Genomic DNA, 17,970 nt, shown 5'->3' with positions numbered 1-17,970 from the left:
TCTCTTTCTTTGCTACTTTCAGGCCCTCGGCTTAGAGCCATCCTTGTATGTGTTATCTTCAATTATTCAGCTTCATTGATCTATACTGAGGCTCCCTCCTCTTCATTCTAGATCCTTCGACCTGTGAGGGCAGAAACTGCAGGAATCGGCAGATGTGCAACTATATTCGCCCAGGGCGCTATGTCTGTACATGCTCACCAGGCTACTATGGGAACAATTGCCAATATGGTGAGTATATTTGTCTGTTTTCTCTAAAGGGAGAAATGTGTAGTTCAACACTGCCCCTGTACATCTTGCTCACGCAGAATGCTCTCCACTAACTTTTTTAATCCAGCGGCTGGTTATGTTTGACCTTCAAATTGTTGAACAGGTAGTTCTCGACTTAACAACCACTTCTTTAACAATGGTTCAAAGTTGTGACAGCACTGCAAAAACAAAATCAATAGGAAAGCTGGCAGGGAAGGTCACAAATCACAATCACATGATGTCTTGCTTAACAATCATGGTGATTCATTTAACCATCATGTCAAAAAATGTCTTAAAATTAGGTGCAGTTCATGTGATGCCTCAACAACCGTGCTGCTTAATTATGAACTTTGTACCGTAGTCAAAATTGTGGTTATATGTATTCTGTATTCTTATCAGAATACAGACTTATCTGTATTCTGTTGATTGTGAAATGAAAATTCTTGGTATCAAACTAGATTAATTTCAGATATTTTTAGCCTATATTTAATAATTTGGCCAAATTATTTGAGGTAGCCCTTGTTAAGAAGATATAGAATCAGCCTCTTGGGCAGAACTTCCCATCCATGATCTTATCCTTAGTAAAGCAAAGCCCACAAGTGACCAGATTTTTTGCACCTTCATATTAGGTCCTCCTAATATCTTTGTGGTGGTAAAAAAAAGTGTTGATATATAAAACTGGACATATAGGAACTGCCTCTTAACTTGACAGCCTACAATTTGGGGATGCTAGGTTTTCTAAAGTCATCTGTGTTTACTTCGCATGTGCCCTCCCTGTAGAATATCAAGAGAAGGAAGTGTATATATTTAAATAAAGAAATGTTTATACACTCCTACTGAGTGATTCCCAGATAATCATATACAGAACAATAAAATAACACAGTAATAAAAGCAAAGAAGAAAATATGGCAGAAACCAGGCAACAACCAAAAAACCCATATTGCCCTGAAGGGCACCCCAATCACTCTTGCCAAAAGCCAAGATAAAGAGCAATGTCTTCAAGACTGTGCATAATACCAGCAAGGAGCCAGGTGCTAAAGCAGAGCACTTTTATTTATTTACCAAATTTATTTATTTATTTTACAGTACTCAGCCATCCATCTCACAAAATACAACTATTTCAGTAGTCCTGATCGATGGCATTGTTTAATTGAAAGAAGATGAAGCACGTCGACCCTGTAAGATGGGATTGGTTGGGTGGATACTATGAGAGATAGGTGGTCCCAAAAGTAATCAGGCCCGTTGTCATGTAGGCCTTTATAGATAAAGACCAGCTTCTATTTTTGATACTGAACAGATGTTCTAATATTCTTTTTTGTGCTACAGAAATGTATCTCTCTTTATATATGTTTATGAGTCCTTCACTAATGTTTTTTAGGTGGCCCTAGAATGTCTAATGCCTGTAGCTCCAATCCATGCCAGAATGAGGGCACATGTCTTGAAAGCAGTCAAGGTTATGTTTGTGAATGTGCAGAAGGATATGCAGGCACTGACTGCAGAGATAGTAAGTATCAGAGTCAACCACACTAAACAAAATGTTTGTGCTCTCTTTGAGTTTCATGCCTGTATACATTTATTTCCAAATTAGCAGTGGAACACTGCAGTCTGGGTGGGTAGTTTGAAGAAAATTAATTGTTCTTCATTAGTTTTCTTTTTCAAAGTAATTGTATCTATGCAAATTCTAGCTCTGGAAAAATTACTATTAATACTTTCTCTATTACAATTTATTAAATTCCCAGTTGTTTTAGATTTATCAGTAATAATAAGATCCTATCAGGAATTTGCAAAGGAAAATATTGACATAGTTAGTAAACTAATAATGGAATTGATGTCTCCATTTGCATGTGGTTGTATTGGTAACATGGAAGATAGTGATGTATGGTGCAGTAGCTACTATTTTAAGTGTGTGTCATGGCCATCATACCTCCTTACTTGAACTCTGCTCTCAGAATTTTCAGAATAAAGAGGTTTATAATGTTTTACTGATGTCAAATTTATGTCAAAAGACTTGTAGGTTTAGGGTATTCATCATTTCAAATGGGGGATTAAAAGCCAAATGTTAGCACAGCATAAAACCAGAAGAAACTTTGATCTTTGAATAATCAGTATATTGCTCTCATTTAGACCAGTGTTTCTTAAACTAAGTGACTTTAAGACCTGTGGACTTTAATTCCCAGAATTCCCCAGTCAGCATGCTGGTTGGAGAATTCTGGGACTTAAAGTCCACAAGTCTTAAAAGTTGCTCAGATCGAGAAATGTTGATTCAAAGAATTCCATCAATTTTTTTGTAACGAAGCCTCAGATAGGGTCAGGCATGCAGTAAAAGATTGTAAGCAGGATTTTAACATTTCATTGTTTTTTTATTTGGGTGGAATTCAAAATTTTTCTTTAACTATATAAAATCTGTTTTAAGCCTTACATTTTCACCACCACCGGTATTTCTGCCTAAAAATGTTAGGAAATTGTATCATTGATTTTCAGCAACAGACATATTAAAATTGGTGCTACAGTTGAAGGGATGTAAAATAAGGCTGATGTAAAATAAGGGCTTTCAGCACTACATAGGGCTAGCTGTCCGTGTTACATAGAGCAGTGTTTCCCAACCTTGGCAACTTGAGGATGTCCGGACTTCAACTCCCAGCATTCCCCAGCCAGCTGGCTGGCTGGGGAATTCTGGGAGTTGAAGTCCGGACATCCTCAAGTTGCCAAGGTTGGGAAACACTGACATAGAGAACAGAATCAGTTCCCATCATGTGTTGCTAATTCTTATTTTAATGCCTATTATCCAGGGCCATTTTTGTCTCCAGTTTCTGGAGGACTGTTTTTTTTCATGCTCCCACTGTATCTCCTGTTGACCTCATTTATTTTCATTAAGCTTTTCCCACTCTTAAGCTTACAGGCACTAGTTACTGGCTCATACCGTCTTCTAGGAAGAGAATAGTCAGTGCCTGCTGTATTAAAAAAAAAGCAATAAGGCTCATTAGAGTTGTTGAACCAAGGACAGATACCACCACAAGGGAGTATTTAATAGGTAAAATGTGATTACTCCTTTGGGGAGTACAGTTGGTTTGTGATTTTCCATTGCTTGGATATTAATTAAAGAAAATAATGGATGTACAACAAAAGGAAGTAAAAGTTCTTCATAAGATACATAACCAGCTCTAATTCTGATATTTCCTCACATCAGGCTGCATCATCCTGCTTTGGTTACTGGAAGTAGACTAATGTAGGCCTCAGATTTGCTGGCAAATTAGATGAGTCTAATTTGTCCTCCTCAACATTCTTCTTCCCTCCCTCAAATTTTTGCAGAAGTCTCAGATGACTGCGAGTGTCGAAATGGAGGGAAGTGCCTGGATGGAAATATCACTGTGTGCCATTGCCCACCTGGATATTTTGGGCTTCTCTGCGAATTTGGTAAAAGAAAGTTTTTCTGATCTATGCAAACCTTTTATTATCCTCTTTAGATTCTTGCTGCATGTGTGGTAAGGTGACAGAGTATACTGTGGTACCTTAAAGTATAATCCATTTACTTCTATGCAAATTTTTATGGATCAGTTCTGAATCATGACATCTTACATTATAATCATCTGGTGAGTCTTTAAGGTATTATCGAATTCAATTTTTTGTGTTGTGAAAGATTACCTCTCTAGAAATTCCTAGAATATAATATAATGCAATCATACTGCATCAATGGCACTTTATATAAATATATAAACACATAACACGTGTTCATATTCAAGGTAGCAAACCTAGCTAATATTTCTGCTTCCTAATTTTTCCACAACAACCATGTCAGATGTGTTGGAAGATTTGCCACTTAGGATGGCCTGAAATTATCTAACTTTGTAATTAATTACATTCTGATTCTTAATATCCTATTATGGCATACAAGGTAGCATGCATGATTTCTCTACACATTCAAACTCCTACTTTATCCACATATATATCCATAGTGGATTTGATTATGGATTGCCTAGTTCAAGGCTACCTAATTTTCTTCATTGATGAATTAGGGGTCTATAGCTTTTCAATACTTCTCCATTCAAGCAAAACTGCTCTGGGCATGAAATATACTATACTAGTTGCCCATTTAAATCCTATTGTTTGCCTTTGTTTAGTGATCTGATGATTTCATGTTGATCCCACCTCAGCTGTCTTGCCTAAACTTCTGACTGACATTTCCATTTGTGAACATGGGCAGAAAAATTGTTTTTACATAACTGCCCAACCAATGTTTTGATTCCTTCAGAGCCACTCCCTGGCATATGATCACTGAAAGCACCAAGAACCAAGCTAACAGTCCAGATTTGTGTTGGCCACGAGTAATGATGTGAACCTGTATCTATAGCTGATACCCTCCAGTTCTTTTGGACTACAGATCCAGCCAGTGACTAATAATCTAACTAAGCTGAAATGTTAGTCTAGGGAAGATGATTTTATGCCATGCAGCACTGCTTCTTCTCTTGTGTGTCCTATATCTCCTTCCTTTGTAAGTAAAGTAGATATTTTTTTCCCTGAGCTGGATAATTGATCCTGCTGAGTCTAATGGGTGACATTTCTCATCATTATAAAGCCCATCTGTAGTGTGCTCAGTGTGTAATAGGAAATCACCCTATATGTGCTTTTGATCTATTGCAGAAGTGACTACTACACCTTGCAATATGAACACCCAGTGTCCTGATGGGGGTTATTGTATGGAGTATGGTGGCAGTTACCTTTGCGTGTGCCATACAGATTATGGCACTAATCACAGTAAGTAAAAAAAGGTTCAGAGGATTAGAGTGTGTCTTGATTATAAGAACCATGATGGGGAAAAGAGGAGAATTTCATGTAATGATTGCAATCAAGAGTAAGCCTGGTTAGTGAAGGCTAAGAGATAGATTTAAAAATGAAGGAGAGATAAATACAATCTTGAGAAATGCAATGTAATATGTAAGGAACATGCAAGTGACATGGTAATGTGGGAAAATAATATGCAAATGATTTGTACCATCTTGTTGTTTATGCTGCTCATGCAAATTATACTTTCTCTTGTAAATGATGTAAAATTGGTGAGAATATCAAGTGGGCTGTTAAGTTGGTGAATAATAGGAAGGAGAACCTGCTATATCTTTCAAAACACAATCCTCCTGACATTTTCTTGGCATCGGTTCCTTTAAAGTAAACTTTAACATTGGAGAATGGGGCGCTTTTTTTCTCAGCCATGCAATATGGGAAAAAGAGTTAGCCATCACGTTTTAGAATATTGCAAAATACCCAACCACGCCTCCATCTTGAACCTGTGGATATTTAAGATGATGCCATTCCTGTGTCTGCAATCCCAGGATGCATGGCCTGGAACATGGATGTTAAACTCACCACGTCACGTTGCCATCACGTGATGTTTTGCAATGTTTTTCCCCTTTACGGAGCTGGGGTGGGCGTGACCTGTGCATGACGCATCCAGCCCACGGGCCATCAGTTTGGCACTCCTGTGCCTAGAATACCCGTGGGCATCGGAATTCAAAGAGATGTGTCCTGTTTTTCCATGTCATTTAATTGAGCTCGTCTCCATGGGGCAGGTGGATTTTTCATTTAGCATCAGCCCATGTGAGGCCATGTCTGCTTTTGCAGCTGAGCCACCCTCTCCATGTGACTCAGAGCCCTGCCTGAACGGTGGATCTTGTGATGCTCATGAAGACTCCTACACCTGTGACTGTCCCCGAGGCTTCACTGGAAAATATTGTGAGAAAGGTACTTGACAACACAGAGGTGGTTGAACAGAATCTACATGCTCAAACCTGCTTTGATGAGAGACAACCTTTTCACCCAGAACAGGATTGGGTGAGAAACTGATTGCAAGGATTGGTGTTTTTTCTCTCATATGACTGAACTAGTGTATGGTTCATCCAGTGGTGGGATTCAACCAGTTCGCACCACTTCGGGAGAACCAGTTGTTAAGTTTCTGAGCAGTTTGGTGAACTGGTTGTTGGAAGAAATCATTAGGGCAGAGAACCGGTTGTTAAATTATTTGAATCCCACCACTGGGTTCATTCTATGACCATCCAAAGTTGGGTGAGACCACTGAAGAAGTATTCTCTTGTTAGAACATTCATTATAGGATCCTTAGTATATCTGTATCAAATTGGCCTTTAGAAAGTATTACATTTTAGAGTTTGGTGTGTCTTAACATCTTATCTAAGAAAGAATTATCAGGTTAGTCTTTCTCAACCTTGGCAACTTTAGGATATGTGGACTTCAACTCCCAGAATTTCTCAATTTGACTGGGAGGTGTTTATTTGAAAGCGGGGGCAATATAATTTTATGTGGACGATCTGTATTGAGGATAATTTGGAGTATTCATGGGAACATGCAGAGTACTGCTGGCAACTCCTTAAAGCAAGCATTTCTTTTCCTGGGGTCAGCAGACAGTCACACAAGACTCCATCCCTTTAAGAAGTTGCAGACAATTATTAACTAAGCATCCCCACGTGCTCCATGAGACTTTTCCCTTCTCCTTTTTGTCTAATGCCAGCTTGTTCAACAAACCATTCTTAAAACAAAGCTTGGCTTAGCAATATTTGTGAATGTTATTCAGAGCAGAAATTGGTTTTTGCAAAGTATTTGGTTTTCTATCTTTAATTTATTCATAATCCGTATCTGTGGATTGGTTGGTGGAAGTTTAGGAATGGGTTTAATGTGATGAAAGGACTAGGCAAGCAAGGAACAGACTACTCCTTTCATCCCATTTGCATGGGGTGGAGGGTTTATTTTCAAAGGATATATTGGAAGTATTATTACTTTTCTCTTGCCAGAAAGACCGAAATTATGCAGCTCTGGACCCTGCCGCAATGGAGGGACCTGTAAGGAATCAGACGGGGAATACCACTGCACCTGTCCCTACCGCTTTACAGGGAAACACTGCGAGATAGGTACTCAGTGACATACCATTTTGTCCCCTTGAAATGCTTTGCAATGGTATAGTCTGTGACTTAAATCTTTTGTTTTTATAGGTAAACCTGATCCTTGTACCTCAGGGCCTTGTCATAATGGGGGCACCTGTTTCCATTACATTGGCAAGTACAAATGTGACTGCCTGCCTGGATACACTGGACGGCACTGTGAAACAGGTATTGGCACAGGAGGGATCTTTTCCTATTGGTACATAATTGTGAGTCCAAAGACTTTGCGTGTAGCCCTTGGGCTGCGCAAGAGGTTTGTGGTTGGGTACTTTATTAAATAGCAGTTGTTTCTATCCCCAAAGAATAAAGCTAGGGAAGTACCCACTTTGCATTAGTATTCAAAATAATTATAGCAATAGCACTTAGACTTATATACTGCTTTACAGCCCTCTCTAAGCAGTTTACAGAGTCAGCATATTGCCTTCAACAATTTGGGTCCTCATTTTACCCACCTCAGAAGGATGGAAAGCTGAGTCAGCCTTGAGCCTGGTGAGGTTTGAACTGCCAAATTGCAGGCAGGCAGCAGGCAGCAGAAATAGCCTGCATTACTGCATTCTAACCACCGCGCTACCACAGCTCAGTATCAACAGTAAGAAGATATTTTAAAATGGTATTTATTGTAACTGTTAGAAAAATGTGATAAGCCTTTGAATAACCATTTATCTCTTCTTAATCCAGAGGACAGAGTACATCCCTTCTGATGTTGCTGAACTACAGTTCCCAACATCCTTCACTTTTGGCTTCTAGGAGTTCATATTTGAAAGACAATACAATTTCCATCCTTATCCTAATCCCCTGAAAGTTACATTAAATAAAAGCAGATGAAAAAGTCAGGGAAAGATTATGTTCAAATGCTCCATTAGCTTTCATGCTGCTTGTGTAAAACTGCAAAGATATAGTTGAACAATTCTTACCTACTATAGGTGATTAACCTCTTTGATAAAATTAATGACATCTGCATCAAAGAGAGTCAAGATATAGAACAAGTTGAAGCTTGGCTGTGTAACAGTGTTCACCTCTAAGTATGCTTTTAAAATAATTTGTGGGCCTTAATCTTTGCATCTTATATCCCTCAAATAACCTGGATCACATTTCAAAAAAGTTCACTTTTTCCAAAAAGGTCATTAATATTGTATCTTGTTCTGTTCTACTATGTTATTGATTCTTTCATCCTCAGTGTCATGATCATTATCTTCATGAAAGCAGCACAAGAGGTTTTCAGCCATATACACACATTTTGGGTCTTTTGTCCCATTAAATTCAACTGGATATATGTTCTGAGTAGTCTTTCATTGGAACTTGATTGGTACTTCCAAGACTCTACCCATCTTATATCTGTTTAGTACAAAATAACTTGATAGCTTTTTGCTTGAACAGATGAAATATGATGGAAGACAAAATAAAAACAGGTGAAGAGTGAAAAAACGATATTAGGTCTACCTCATAAGAGCCAAGTGACAAAAAAGTCATTATACTTCCAAGACTGTAAAAATGATTTAATTTAATGATATATATCAACTTAGATTCCAGGAAATTTTAAATTACTGCTTTGATTTGCAGGTTTGAAGGACTAAACTATATTAATGTTTAAGGTGCTGGCCTGAGACCAGAGGAGCCAAATGAAAATCTACACTTGATGGTAGAACTCATCGGGTGACTTAACCCAGTCCTTCATAGTATTATTGTAATAGGATAAAGTCTCGCCATGTACAGCATATTGAGCCATCAAAGAAAAAGGGACTATAAATATAATAATAACAAGAACTACCTAAAGGATACATATTTGTTTGCAGATTGGTCATCTGTGATATTTCCAATGGTCATATGATATTATTAGGTAGGATCATATAAATGCCTCTTGACCAGCCAGCCCTTCCTTTCCTTATTTCATGCCCTGAGATGCCCAGGCAAGTCTGACATTTTTTCTTGCATTGAGAAAATGTTTCAACAGACAGGAGCCTCCATCTAACCTCCAATGTATTGTATTAGTAATTATATTAGTAATCTCTGGTGTTAAGGTGCTACATAGAACCTTTTGTAAGCTGGGAATGGAACCGTTTGAACTATGCTGAATGGAATCTGTTTTGCAGCTCCTTCTCCTTGTTTCCGGCATCCATGCAAAAATGGGGCCACTTGTGAGGATTTTGGCAACAGCTATGTCTGCATATGCTCTGCAGGTTACACAGGAAGACACTGCCAATCAGGTAACATTAGAAAAGCATAATACACCCTAGAGAAGACGTTTCTTTCTTGGAAAAGATAATAACTGTCACCATGAGATTCATCTGTGCCAGGAAAGAGGGCAGTGCCTACATTTTTATTAAACAAAAACACTGGTTTTTTTAATAAAAAAAAATAGAAATACCAGTGTTCTGGAATATTCTACTTCACACTTTTTTTAATTACAGTGGGGGTGGAGTGTTTAAAACCTGGCAACACAGCTAAGGTAAGGCATGCTGGAATTCACAGCCCAGAGCTTTGCAAACAATTTTCTTTTCCCTCAGAGACTAGGGAACTAAAGTTTGTATCCATATTGATTAGAAGTTATGCCAAAACTTGCATTCACAACATTCTTTAAATAAACATGCAGGTATGGTTGCATTCTTTTGGATGCCAATAGCTGAAAGCCTGCCTGATGGCAAGCTATAATAAAATACCTTTTCTAAAATAACACTGCACTCACGCACATGAATGTGCCTTTATATTTACACCCAAAAGGCTCATCGCTGTGAGGTCTTTAGTTATGCAAGTCAAAGACTATAATGGCACTCATTGCTTTTTTTATCTTCTGCTATAACCACCCCTCTTCCTCCCTCCCTCGTTTTCTCTCCCTCCCTTCCTCCCTCCCTCCCTCTCTCTCTTTTTACTTTAGAGATTGACTGTGGAATCCCCACTGAAGTGAAACATGCTCAGTTAGCATTTAACTCCACTAAGATGGGCTCCTTGGCAATATATCACTGTGCTTTTGGTTATATTCTGAATTCCCAAAATAACGTTCGCCTATGTTTGGCAAAAGGCATCTGGAGTGACCCACCAGAATGCAATGGTAATTTGATTCACTGTATACATATGTTTGCATGTGTGTGTTTGTGTGTGTGTGTGTGTGTGTGTATGTACGTACGTATGTATGTGATAAACAGAGAAAAAAGTGAGGCCACTGTTTTTCTGTCAACTTCAAACAACCAGTCTCTTGACTTTTATTTTTCAGCACTACTCTGTAACAATTAAACATGTTAATCGTGGAAGAATGATTGAATGAAATTAATCCTCCCTTTGATTTCTGTATATTTTTGATTATGCTTTAAAAAATATCTTTGGAGACTGCTCTGCTTCTGACTACCCTAATTTAATAACCTTCAGATTCACTGGACTAATAATTATTTTGGCTAGGGAGAACTGAAGTCTAGTACCTCTGGAGAGTTACCTCTGGAGATGTAAAACTGCTGCTATACATATTTAATAATAGTTGGGAGAATATAAACTAATTTCACTTATCAGTAACACCAAGATGGACTCAAATTTTGCAGGTTTCAGCGAGCTGGTATGTATTGATTTATTTCCACATATGACAATATATGATGCATGTGTATAAAGTTTCCTTGGGTGGAAAATTATTTCCATGTAAAATCTCTACCTCAAGGGTAGAGAAATGAGATTTTTAGTATAGAACTTTTCTTCTCAAGCATCTTCCCAATTTTGTACCTGCTGTTTACTATTAAAAGAGCCGAGGTGGCGCAGTGGTTAGGGTGCAGTACTGCAGGCCACTTCAGCTGACTGTGATCTGCAGTTCAGCGGTTCAAATCTCACCGGCTCAAGGTAGACTCAGCCTTCCATCCTTCCGAGGTGGGTGAAATGAGGACCCAGACTGTGGGGGCAAATTGCTGACTCAATTTGCTAAAAAAAAATTGTAAACCGCTTAGAGAGGGCTGAAAGCCCTATTAAGCGGTATAGAAGTCTAATAAATAAATAAAAGAGAACATCCTAAATATAGGAGACTTGTTGCTAGGACAAGCAGTTATCTAGGACCAGGAGCAGTCCCACAGCCTATTACCATGTTGGCCAGTTCTGAAGAGGGTTAAAATGTGGAATGTTTGCAGAGCATCTGTTTGCCTGTTTCCATTCTGAGCAGTTTGGTTCAGACAAAGCTAGTATCTCAGTCCTACATTACAGCCAGCAGACATAGCACTTGCGAACTCAAGGACATTATTGTGTGGGCAATTCTTGACAGAAGAAAAGTGGTAAGATAATGCTGATATGGCTACAAGACATAGATATTGAATAGGTAGGGTTTGTAATGAAGGAAAAGCAATTCCCTTTATCATCCTGTACAAATAATAGGAAACTCCTGTTATCTACTGTAATCAATGGTACCTACAGATGACTGATGTAATATCCTTAACTCCAAGTATCATTTAACTATATAAAGCTTGCTGCTATATAAATCAAGCATTATGCTTATGAAGATACCTGTACCCTGGAAGTGATTTAGGTTTCTGAAAGCCACACTTCATGTCTCTCATTCAAATGAGCTTGGATACGTTTGGCCTGAGGCTTTGCCATCTCAAAGTTTGGCTGAAACATGTTGGGGAGGGGAGAATGAGTTCATGATTCATCACATCCTACTGGATAGTTTTTCCTCATCCCTGAAGAGACAAATTGACTCTGGCGTGACATATTGTGGCTTTTCACTCCTTCATTCATGCTTGGTCCAGATAAAGTCTTCATTGAATTTAAATAGAGAATTTGAGATTTATAAACTTACAAAATGGTAGGGTTATAATCATGCAGCTTTATGGAATAATTGGTTCTTCATGGACAATTCTTCATGGACAATTGCTACATATCTCTATAATATCTTACATGTTCCACATAGGTTTTTTTTTTTAATCTTAGCTCAAATTGGCACACTACCAGAGATATTAATCTCCTGTAGAATAAATATATATGTATTTAATCCGATTTAAAGTTTGAGCCATATATAGTTGCACTGCCAATTGTACCACCCATGATGTTTGGCATTCATAAACCTGATTTTCAGAAATTTTAGTTATGTCTCTGATCTTACAGTCTTCCTTCTGTGAGATTATAAAGATTGCAAGTTTCTAGCAATAGCTATGGTTTGCAAAAGTCAGTATCTTTTTTTTATTGTTTCAGGTTTGATTTTTCTGTATTTTAAATATTGTACCTGTGTTTTATTGGTGCAGAGGGGGGAGAGAAGAATGAACGAACTACATTTCCATACGGAAATGCTCACTGCTCACTATTATCAGCACACATAACAGCCAACAATGATTACAGTAACAACAATAATTATAATTATAATACAATAATATAAGTATAAGTACACTACATTTCCATAAGGAGTTTCTGCTCACTGTTATCAGCGCACATAATAACCAACAATGATTATAACAACAATATTTATAATTGTAACACAATAATATAATTATAACAATTATTATAACAGCAACAACAATAATAACCAATAATGATTCTTCCCTACAGTAAAGAGCTGCTAATAAAATTCCAAAGGGAGGTAATTCTTCTTAAAGAAGGGATGAAGCATTCACTCCCCAGTGTATATGCTTCAAGTCTGCTAAAGCATCAGAAAAATCTTCCAGAATTTAGGAAGCTGTCTTTTATAGTGACATTATGTGTACAGGTATAAGGTCCATTTGTAACTTTTAACAATTACTTGCACTGGGTTGTAGCAGTTCTCTGGTGTTTTGGATGGATGTCTTAGTTCCACTTCGGGTTGTTGGGGTTTGAATCTAGAAATGTTTGTATCACATATGGCTCTTCTCATCCAGTGAGAAGTGTGTTTTGGGGAGAAAAGCAGATATTGCAATTGATTTCTCCTTTTTTTTCTGTTTACTTATTTCTGTTAAAAACCAACATTGTGCAACCCTGAATTCTGATTATTGGAAGGGAGGGCATTTTTAAAATGCACAATTTTTGATGTTCAAACTAATAATACCCCATAATCTATAAACATATAATTTAAGAAGCAAGAATGTGGCAGTCTCTTTCCAGATGCTTTCTAGGCATCAGATTTTGCATTGCAGATAGGTGATGCTTGTTTCTTTTACTTTATTTTACAGAAATCGATGAGTGCACATCTCAACCCTGTCTGAATGGGGGATTGTGCAAAGATCAAATTGCCCATTACCTTTGCTTGTGTAAAGCTGGCTATACAGGAAACAACTGTGAGTCAGGTAAGAGAACATGGAAACATCTTTGCTAGGAAATTGTTTAATATCATTATTTATTAGTGAATTACATTTCTCATTGGATCACAATTCTATTAATACTTTGGAGCCTTTGATCTCAAAAGCAGGACTACTACATATGGGGTGCCAAAGTCAAAATGACCACTAGGACATGACAAAGAGATTCATAAAATCCCAACACTTTCCTACCATCTAGTGCACTTCCAATTTTTGCAGCCCATATATGATAGCTATACCTGAAAGCTTTCCTAGAACATTATGTTGTAAGAAGTTGACAAAACTCTATGAAAGAATGGGCAAGATTCTTTCTGGGGAAACCACCCAGAGTCACCTGGTAGCCACCCATTGTTATTGGACTAAGTTGGATGCCTATATAAATTGAATGAATGAATGAATGAATGAATATAAAAATTTGCATGCAGGTTCTTAGGCAATTTTTGTTAGTTTGTCCATTACAATTCACTGCAATCAAAGGGCTCCTGGCATCTTCCAAGCAAAAAGTTAATCAAAACATCTATTCGAAGTACAATTCAAGTAAACATTTTAAAATCTACATTTAAAATCTTAACCCACAATCATCGATAACAATTACAATAACAAAAAGAAAAAGAGAATAGAATATGGTTCCATGACATACCGAACTGAAACACTCTCTAAAAAGCTCAAACGTTTATCTCTGTCTAAAAGGTATCGGGGAAAGAGGCAGTCTGATCTCTTAGAATAGAATAACAGAGTTAGAAGGGACCTTGGAGGTCTTCTAGTCCAACCCCCTGCCTAGGCAGGAAACCCTACACCACTTCAGACAAATGGTTATCCAACATCATCTTAAAAACTTCCAGTGTTGGAGCACTCACAACTTCTGGAGGCAAGTTGTTCCACTGATAAATTGTTCTGCTTCTCTCCTTGACTAGTTTCCAACCATTGCTTCTTGTTCTATCTTTAGGTGCTTTGGAGAATAGTTTGACTCCCTCTTCTTTGTGGCAACCCTTGAGATATTGGAACACTGCTATCATGTCTCCCCTAGTCCTTCTTGTGTGGCCTTACCAAAGCACTATAAAGGGGTATTAACACTTCACGTGATCTTGATTCTATCCCTCTGTTTATGCAGCCTAGAACTGTGTTGGCTTTTTTGGCAGCTGCTGCACACTGCTGGCTCATATTTAAATGGTTGTCCACTAGGATACCAAGATCTCTCTCACAGTTACTACTATTAAGCAAGGTACCACATATACTGTACCTGTGCATTTTGGTTTTCTTGCCTAAATGTAGAACCTTATTTATTGGAGACCATTCCAAAACAACTGAAAAGAAGCATTTCTTGGCTTTAGTTCCTTGTCAACACCAGCACTTTTAAATTATACTCAGAACCCAACCAACAATTGATACAAGACTTGACACTATTGGAGTTATATGTTCCCAACATTGGGTATGAGTCAACACAACAGGCCACTACATTCTGATCCAATTGTAGTTTCTGAGTGGTTTTTAAAGGCAGCCCTATACAAAATTCATTGCAATAGTCTAAGGACTTGAGGTGCTATAGTCAGGTCGTCCTGCACTAGGTAAGGCTGCATTGAGTGCACCAGCTGAAGCTGGACCCTTCTAGTACAATTTCCACTTGCTTTTGAAGCAGAGCCTGGAGTCCAGAAGGATTGTGGAATTGCAAACCTGTTTTGGAACCTAGAAGTCCCTGAATGTAATAGATATATTTGTTTGGCAACTGACTAGTATTTTCAGTGATTATCTACTAGATGTATCAAACTACAGTTCCCAGAATTACAAGCCACAAGTTGTGCAGTGGTTAGAATGCAATATTGCAGGCTAATTCTGCTGATTGCTGACTGCCAGCAGTTTGCCAGTTCAAGTCTCACCGGCTCAAGGTTGACTCAGCCTTCCATCCTTCCGAGGTGGGTAAAATGAGGATCCAGATTGTTGGGGTCAATATGCTGACTCTGTAAACTGCTTAGAGAGGGCTGTAAAGCACTGTAAAGCATTTTATAAATCTAAGTGCTATTGCTATTGTATGATTTAGCTGTAAACTACTTCAATTCCTTTCAGATTAGGATTCTTTTCAGATCTCTTGCCTGAGTATCTGGAGGCTGGACAGGGGCAGGAAGAAGTTTTCAGGCAAGGTCCTGTTGCTTCTCCTTATGTTCTGAGAAGAGCTCTTCCTATAAAAAAAGAGTTCTAAGTAAAAGAAATCAAAAAGATCACATTCCGAAATGTCTACAGCAGGTCAGATTAAAATGGAAAATTAAAGTGCATTTCATTTAAGTGCAGTTTCACCAATCACTATGCACCCGACCTCCAGATGTCGGGGATAATCTTAATAACTAAATTTGTAGTGTGTGAAATATCCTCGTCTCAAAATAAGAATTTTATCAGCTGGATCACAGTTGGATAGCTGTTATTTTCGTTGCCTGCTTGGGAGAACAGCAAAACTTCCCATTATCCTTTCAGATATGAAAATTCTCTTTTGATAGACATAAAGGCAAAACCCCAAGCCATTAATTGCAATTGAGATAGAATTCGCAGCTTTCTAAGAAGAAAGAGAGGAATTAGTGCTGGGAGCACTGGAAATAATTTATTCAGGAATGGAATGATGCAAGCTTGAAATAATGCCATTGTTTACAAGGGGAGGATTTCACAAAAAAATGAAAGTAGCAGAATATAAACCAAACAAACAGAAAGTTATGTTATAAAATGGTGGCCAATACATTCCACAGTACTTTTTCAAATTACAAAATAATCCCAGGACATTCCTTGACTATTGGATGATCAAATCAACCTCTGATCACCTGTTGGACATCGAAAGAGAAAAACAATACTTGTATATACTAGTACAGTTTATAGCAACTTAAGGCTTTCTCATTCGTTGATTGGGAATATGAGAAAAACAACATTTTGATGCAAAGTAGGGGGTTCATATTGTCAAGGCATAGTTGTGCTACTGGCACAAAAGGACAAGCCATATGAGTGAGTCATTCTTCCAGTCATAAATGACACCCTGTGGTTTTGTTTTTTGGAGGCTCCTAGGAATTCTATTGTTATAATTATTTGCTAGTGCAAAATTGCAATTAAGTATGGTTATACTCACATTCCTTGGCATATAATTCTAAGAAATGTATATTATCCTAAAGCATATCCTCAGCTACACCAAATATATCTGCCTGAGATACTGCCAAATGTTTTCTGTCCCTTCTGGGCTTGTTATCCTTCATTGTCCTGACAAGGATCTTCCATATCTCTGTCACGGCCACCTCCCTCATTCTCTACAGTGTTGTACTAATTATAATGCATCATTTGCTGCATATATTGATCTTCATATTGTTCTGCTGTGCCTTTGCTTGCACAAATAATTGTTAAATTTCATTAATTTTTGCATTATGTAGTTTTTAGTGACAATGCAGTTCTCAAACTTTGAGGAGCTGCTGTGGCTATCAAGTATGAAAATTATTTTGCAACTTTGCAAAAGTAAAACAGTAAGGTTTAACTGAAATGGTAGGTAAGACAAATCACTTTAGACTTCATGAAAAATTACTCCATGGATGTTTAATGATGCTGGTTTCCTAGCACATCATTACTGTTGGGTTGAATAATTCAATTAATTTTTCTTTCACACTTGCAGAAATTAATGAATGTCAATCTAGTCCATGCAAAAATGGTGGAGTCTGCAAAGACCAGCCAGGATCATTTATCTGTCATTGTTCTGAAGGCTTCGTTGGAATGCAGTGTGAAATGGGTAAATAATGAATGAATGAATGAATGAATGAATGAATGAATGAATGAATGAATGAATGAATGAATTCTAAGAAAGTTCTTAGAACTTCTAATATTCTTACTAACAAAGGAAGATAAACATCTTTGTGTTGTTTGATCTGTCTCATAAATATGCTTTATTCAGTATAAATGTTCAATTAACTATTACAGTAAAATCATAGCTATTTAAATAAGTTACTCCTTCTGACATTGGAGGGCAGGTTGTTTGTAGGTTGAATAAGCCTTGTAGCTGGTTCTAGATTGTATAAGCTGTTGTATGTTGTATAAACCTTGTAGCTGGTCTGTGCACAGCAGTATAAATTAGAACATATCACTGCTCTATTTCTTAGAAGATGCTATTTAGAGATTTACAGAATTTATACTTTTAGATTTCAGATAGCATGAAGTAGTCACCTAGTCATCTCACTGAGGATGAAGATAATCTGCAGTGACTAGGCTATGTTGAGCCAGCTGTAATGTATTTCTATTATTTTTAGATTTTTTTGTACATCTCCCCTGTCATGAGGCTATTCATTACAGACAGTTAGATTGTCATTTCAGATAGTCCACTCAAGTTCTTAATGAAATTCAAACCTCTGAAAAGGTTATTAAAAAACAAATCTGAAATGGCAGTCACTTGGGCCCCATAAATATTTTCCTTAGGTTTTTGTAAAAATAACAGTGTCATTATCTGACATGAGTTTCCTCCACCAATTTCATACTCATTAAGCAGAAAGTATATGCTGCATTTAGAAAGTATTCAGATCCTCTTCACTTTTGTCAATTTTGTTATG

General features: G+C 37.6%; 1 protein-coding gene across 1 annotated transcript in view; it reads left to right on the top strand.

Moving 5' to 3' along the window:
- Positions 1 to 17,970, top strand: part of SNED1 (sushi, nidogen and EGF like domains 1) — a 77,263-nt gene that overhangs the window by 39,504 nt on the left and 19,789 nt on the right. The window contains exons 9-19 of the mRNA XM_032225390.1: positions 112 to 228; positions 1,625 to 1,750; positions 3,556 to 3,660; positions 4,885 to 4,998; positions 5,860 to 5,979; positions 7,041 to 7,157; positions 7,239 to 7,355; positions 9,278 to 9,391; positions 10,060 to 10,233; positions 13,289 to 13,402; positions 17,046 to 17,159. Of these exons, the coding sequence (XP_032081281.1) occupies positions 112 to 228; positions 1,625 to 1,750; positions 3,556 to 3,660; positions 4,885 to 4,998; positions 5,860 to 5,979; positions 7,041 to 7,157; positions 7,239 to 7,355; positions 9,278 to 9,391; positions 10,060 to 10,233; positions 13,289 to 13,402; positions 17,046 to 17,159 (1,332 nt within the window). The remainder of the gene's footprint in view (positions 1 to 111; positions 229 to 1,624; positions 1,751 to 3,555; positions 3,661 to 4,884; positions 4,999 to 5,859; positions 5,980 to 7,040; positions 7,158 to 7,238; positions 7,356 to 9,277; positions 9,392 to 10,059; positions 10,234 to 13,288; positions 13,403 to 17,045; positions 17,160 to 17,970) is intronic.

Source organism: Thamnophis elegans, chromosome 10 (assembly GCF_009769535.1).
Source record: "Thamnophis elegans isolate rThaEle1 chromosome 10, rThaEle1.pri, whole genome shotgun sequence".
In the NCBI taxonomy this organism is placed as follows: Eukaryota; Metazoa; Chordata; class Lepidosauria; order Squamata; family Colubridae; genus Thamnophis; species Thamnophis elegans.
This window is presented reverse-complemented; position numbering and strand designations above follow the sequence as displayed.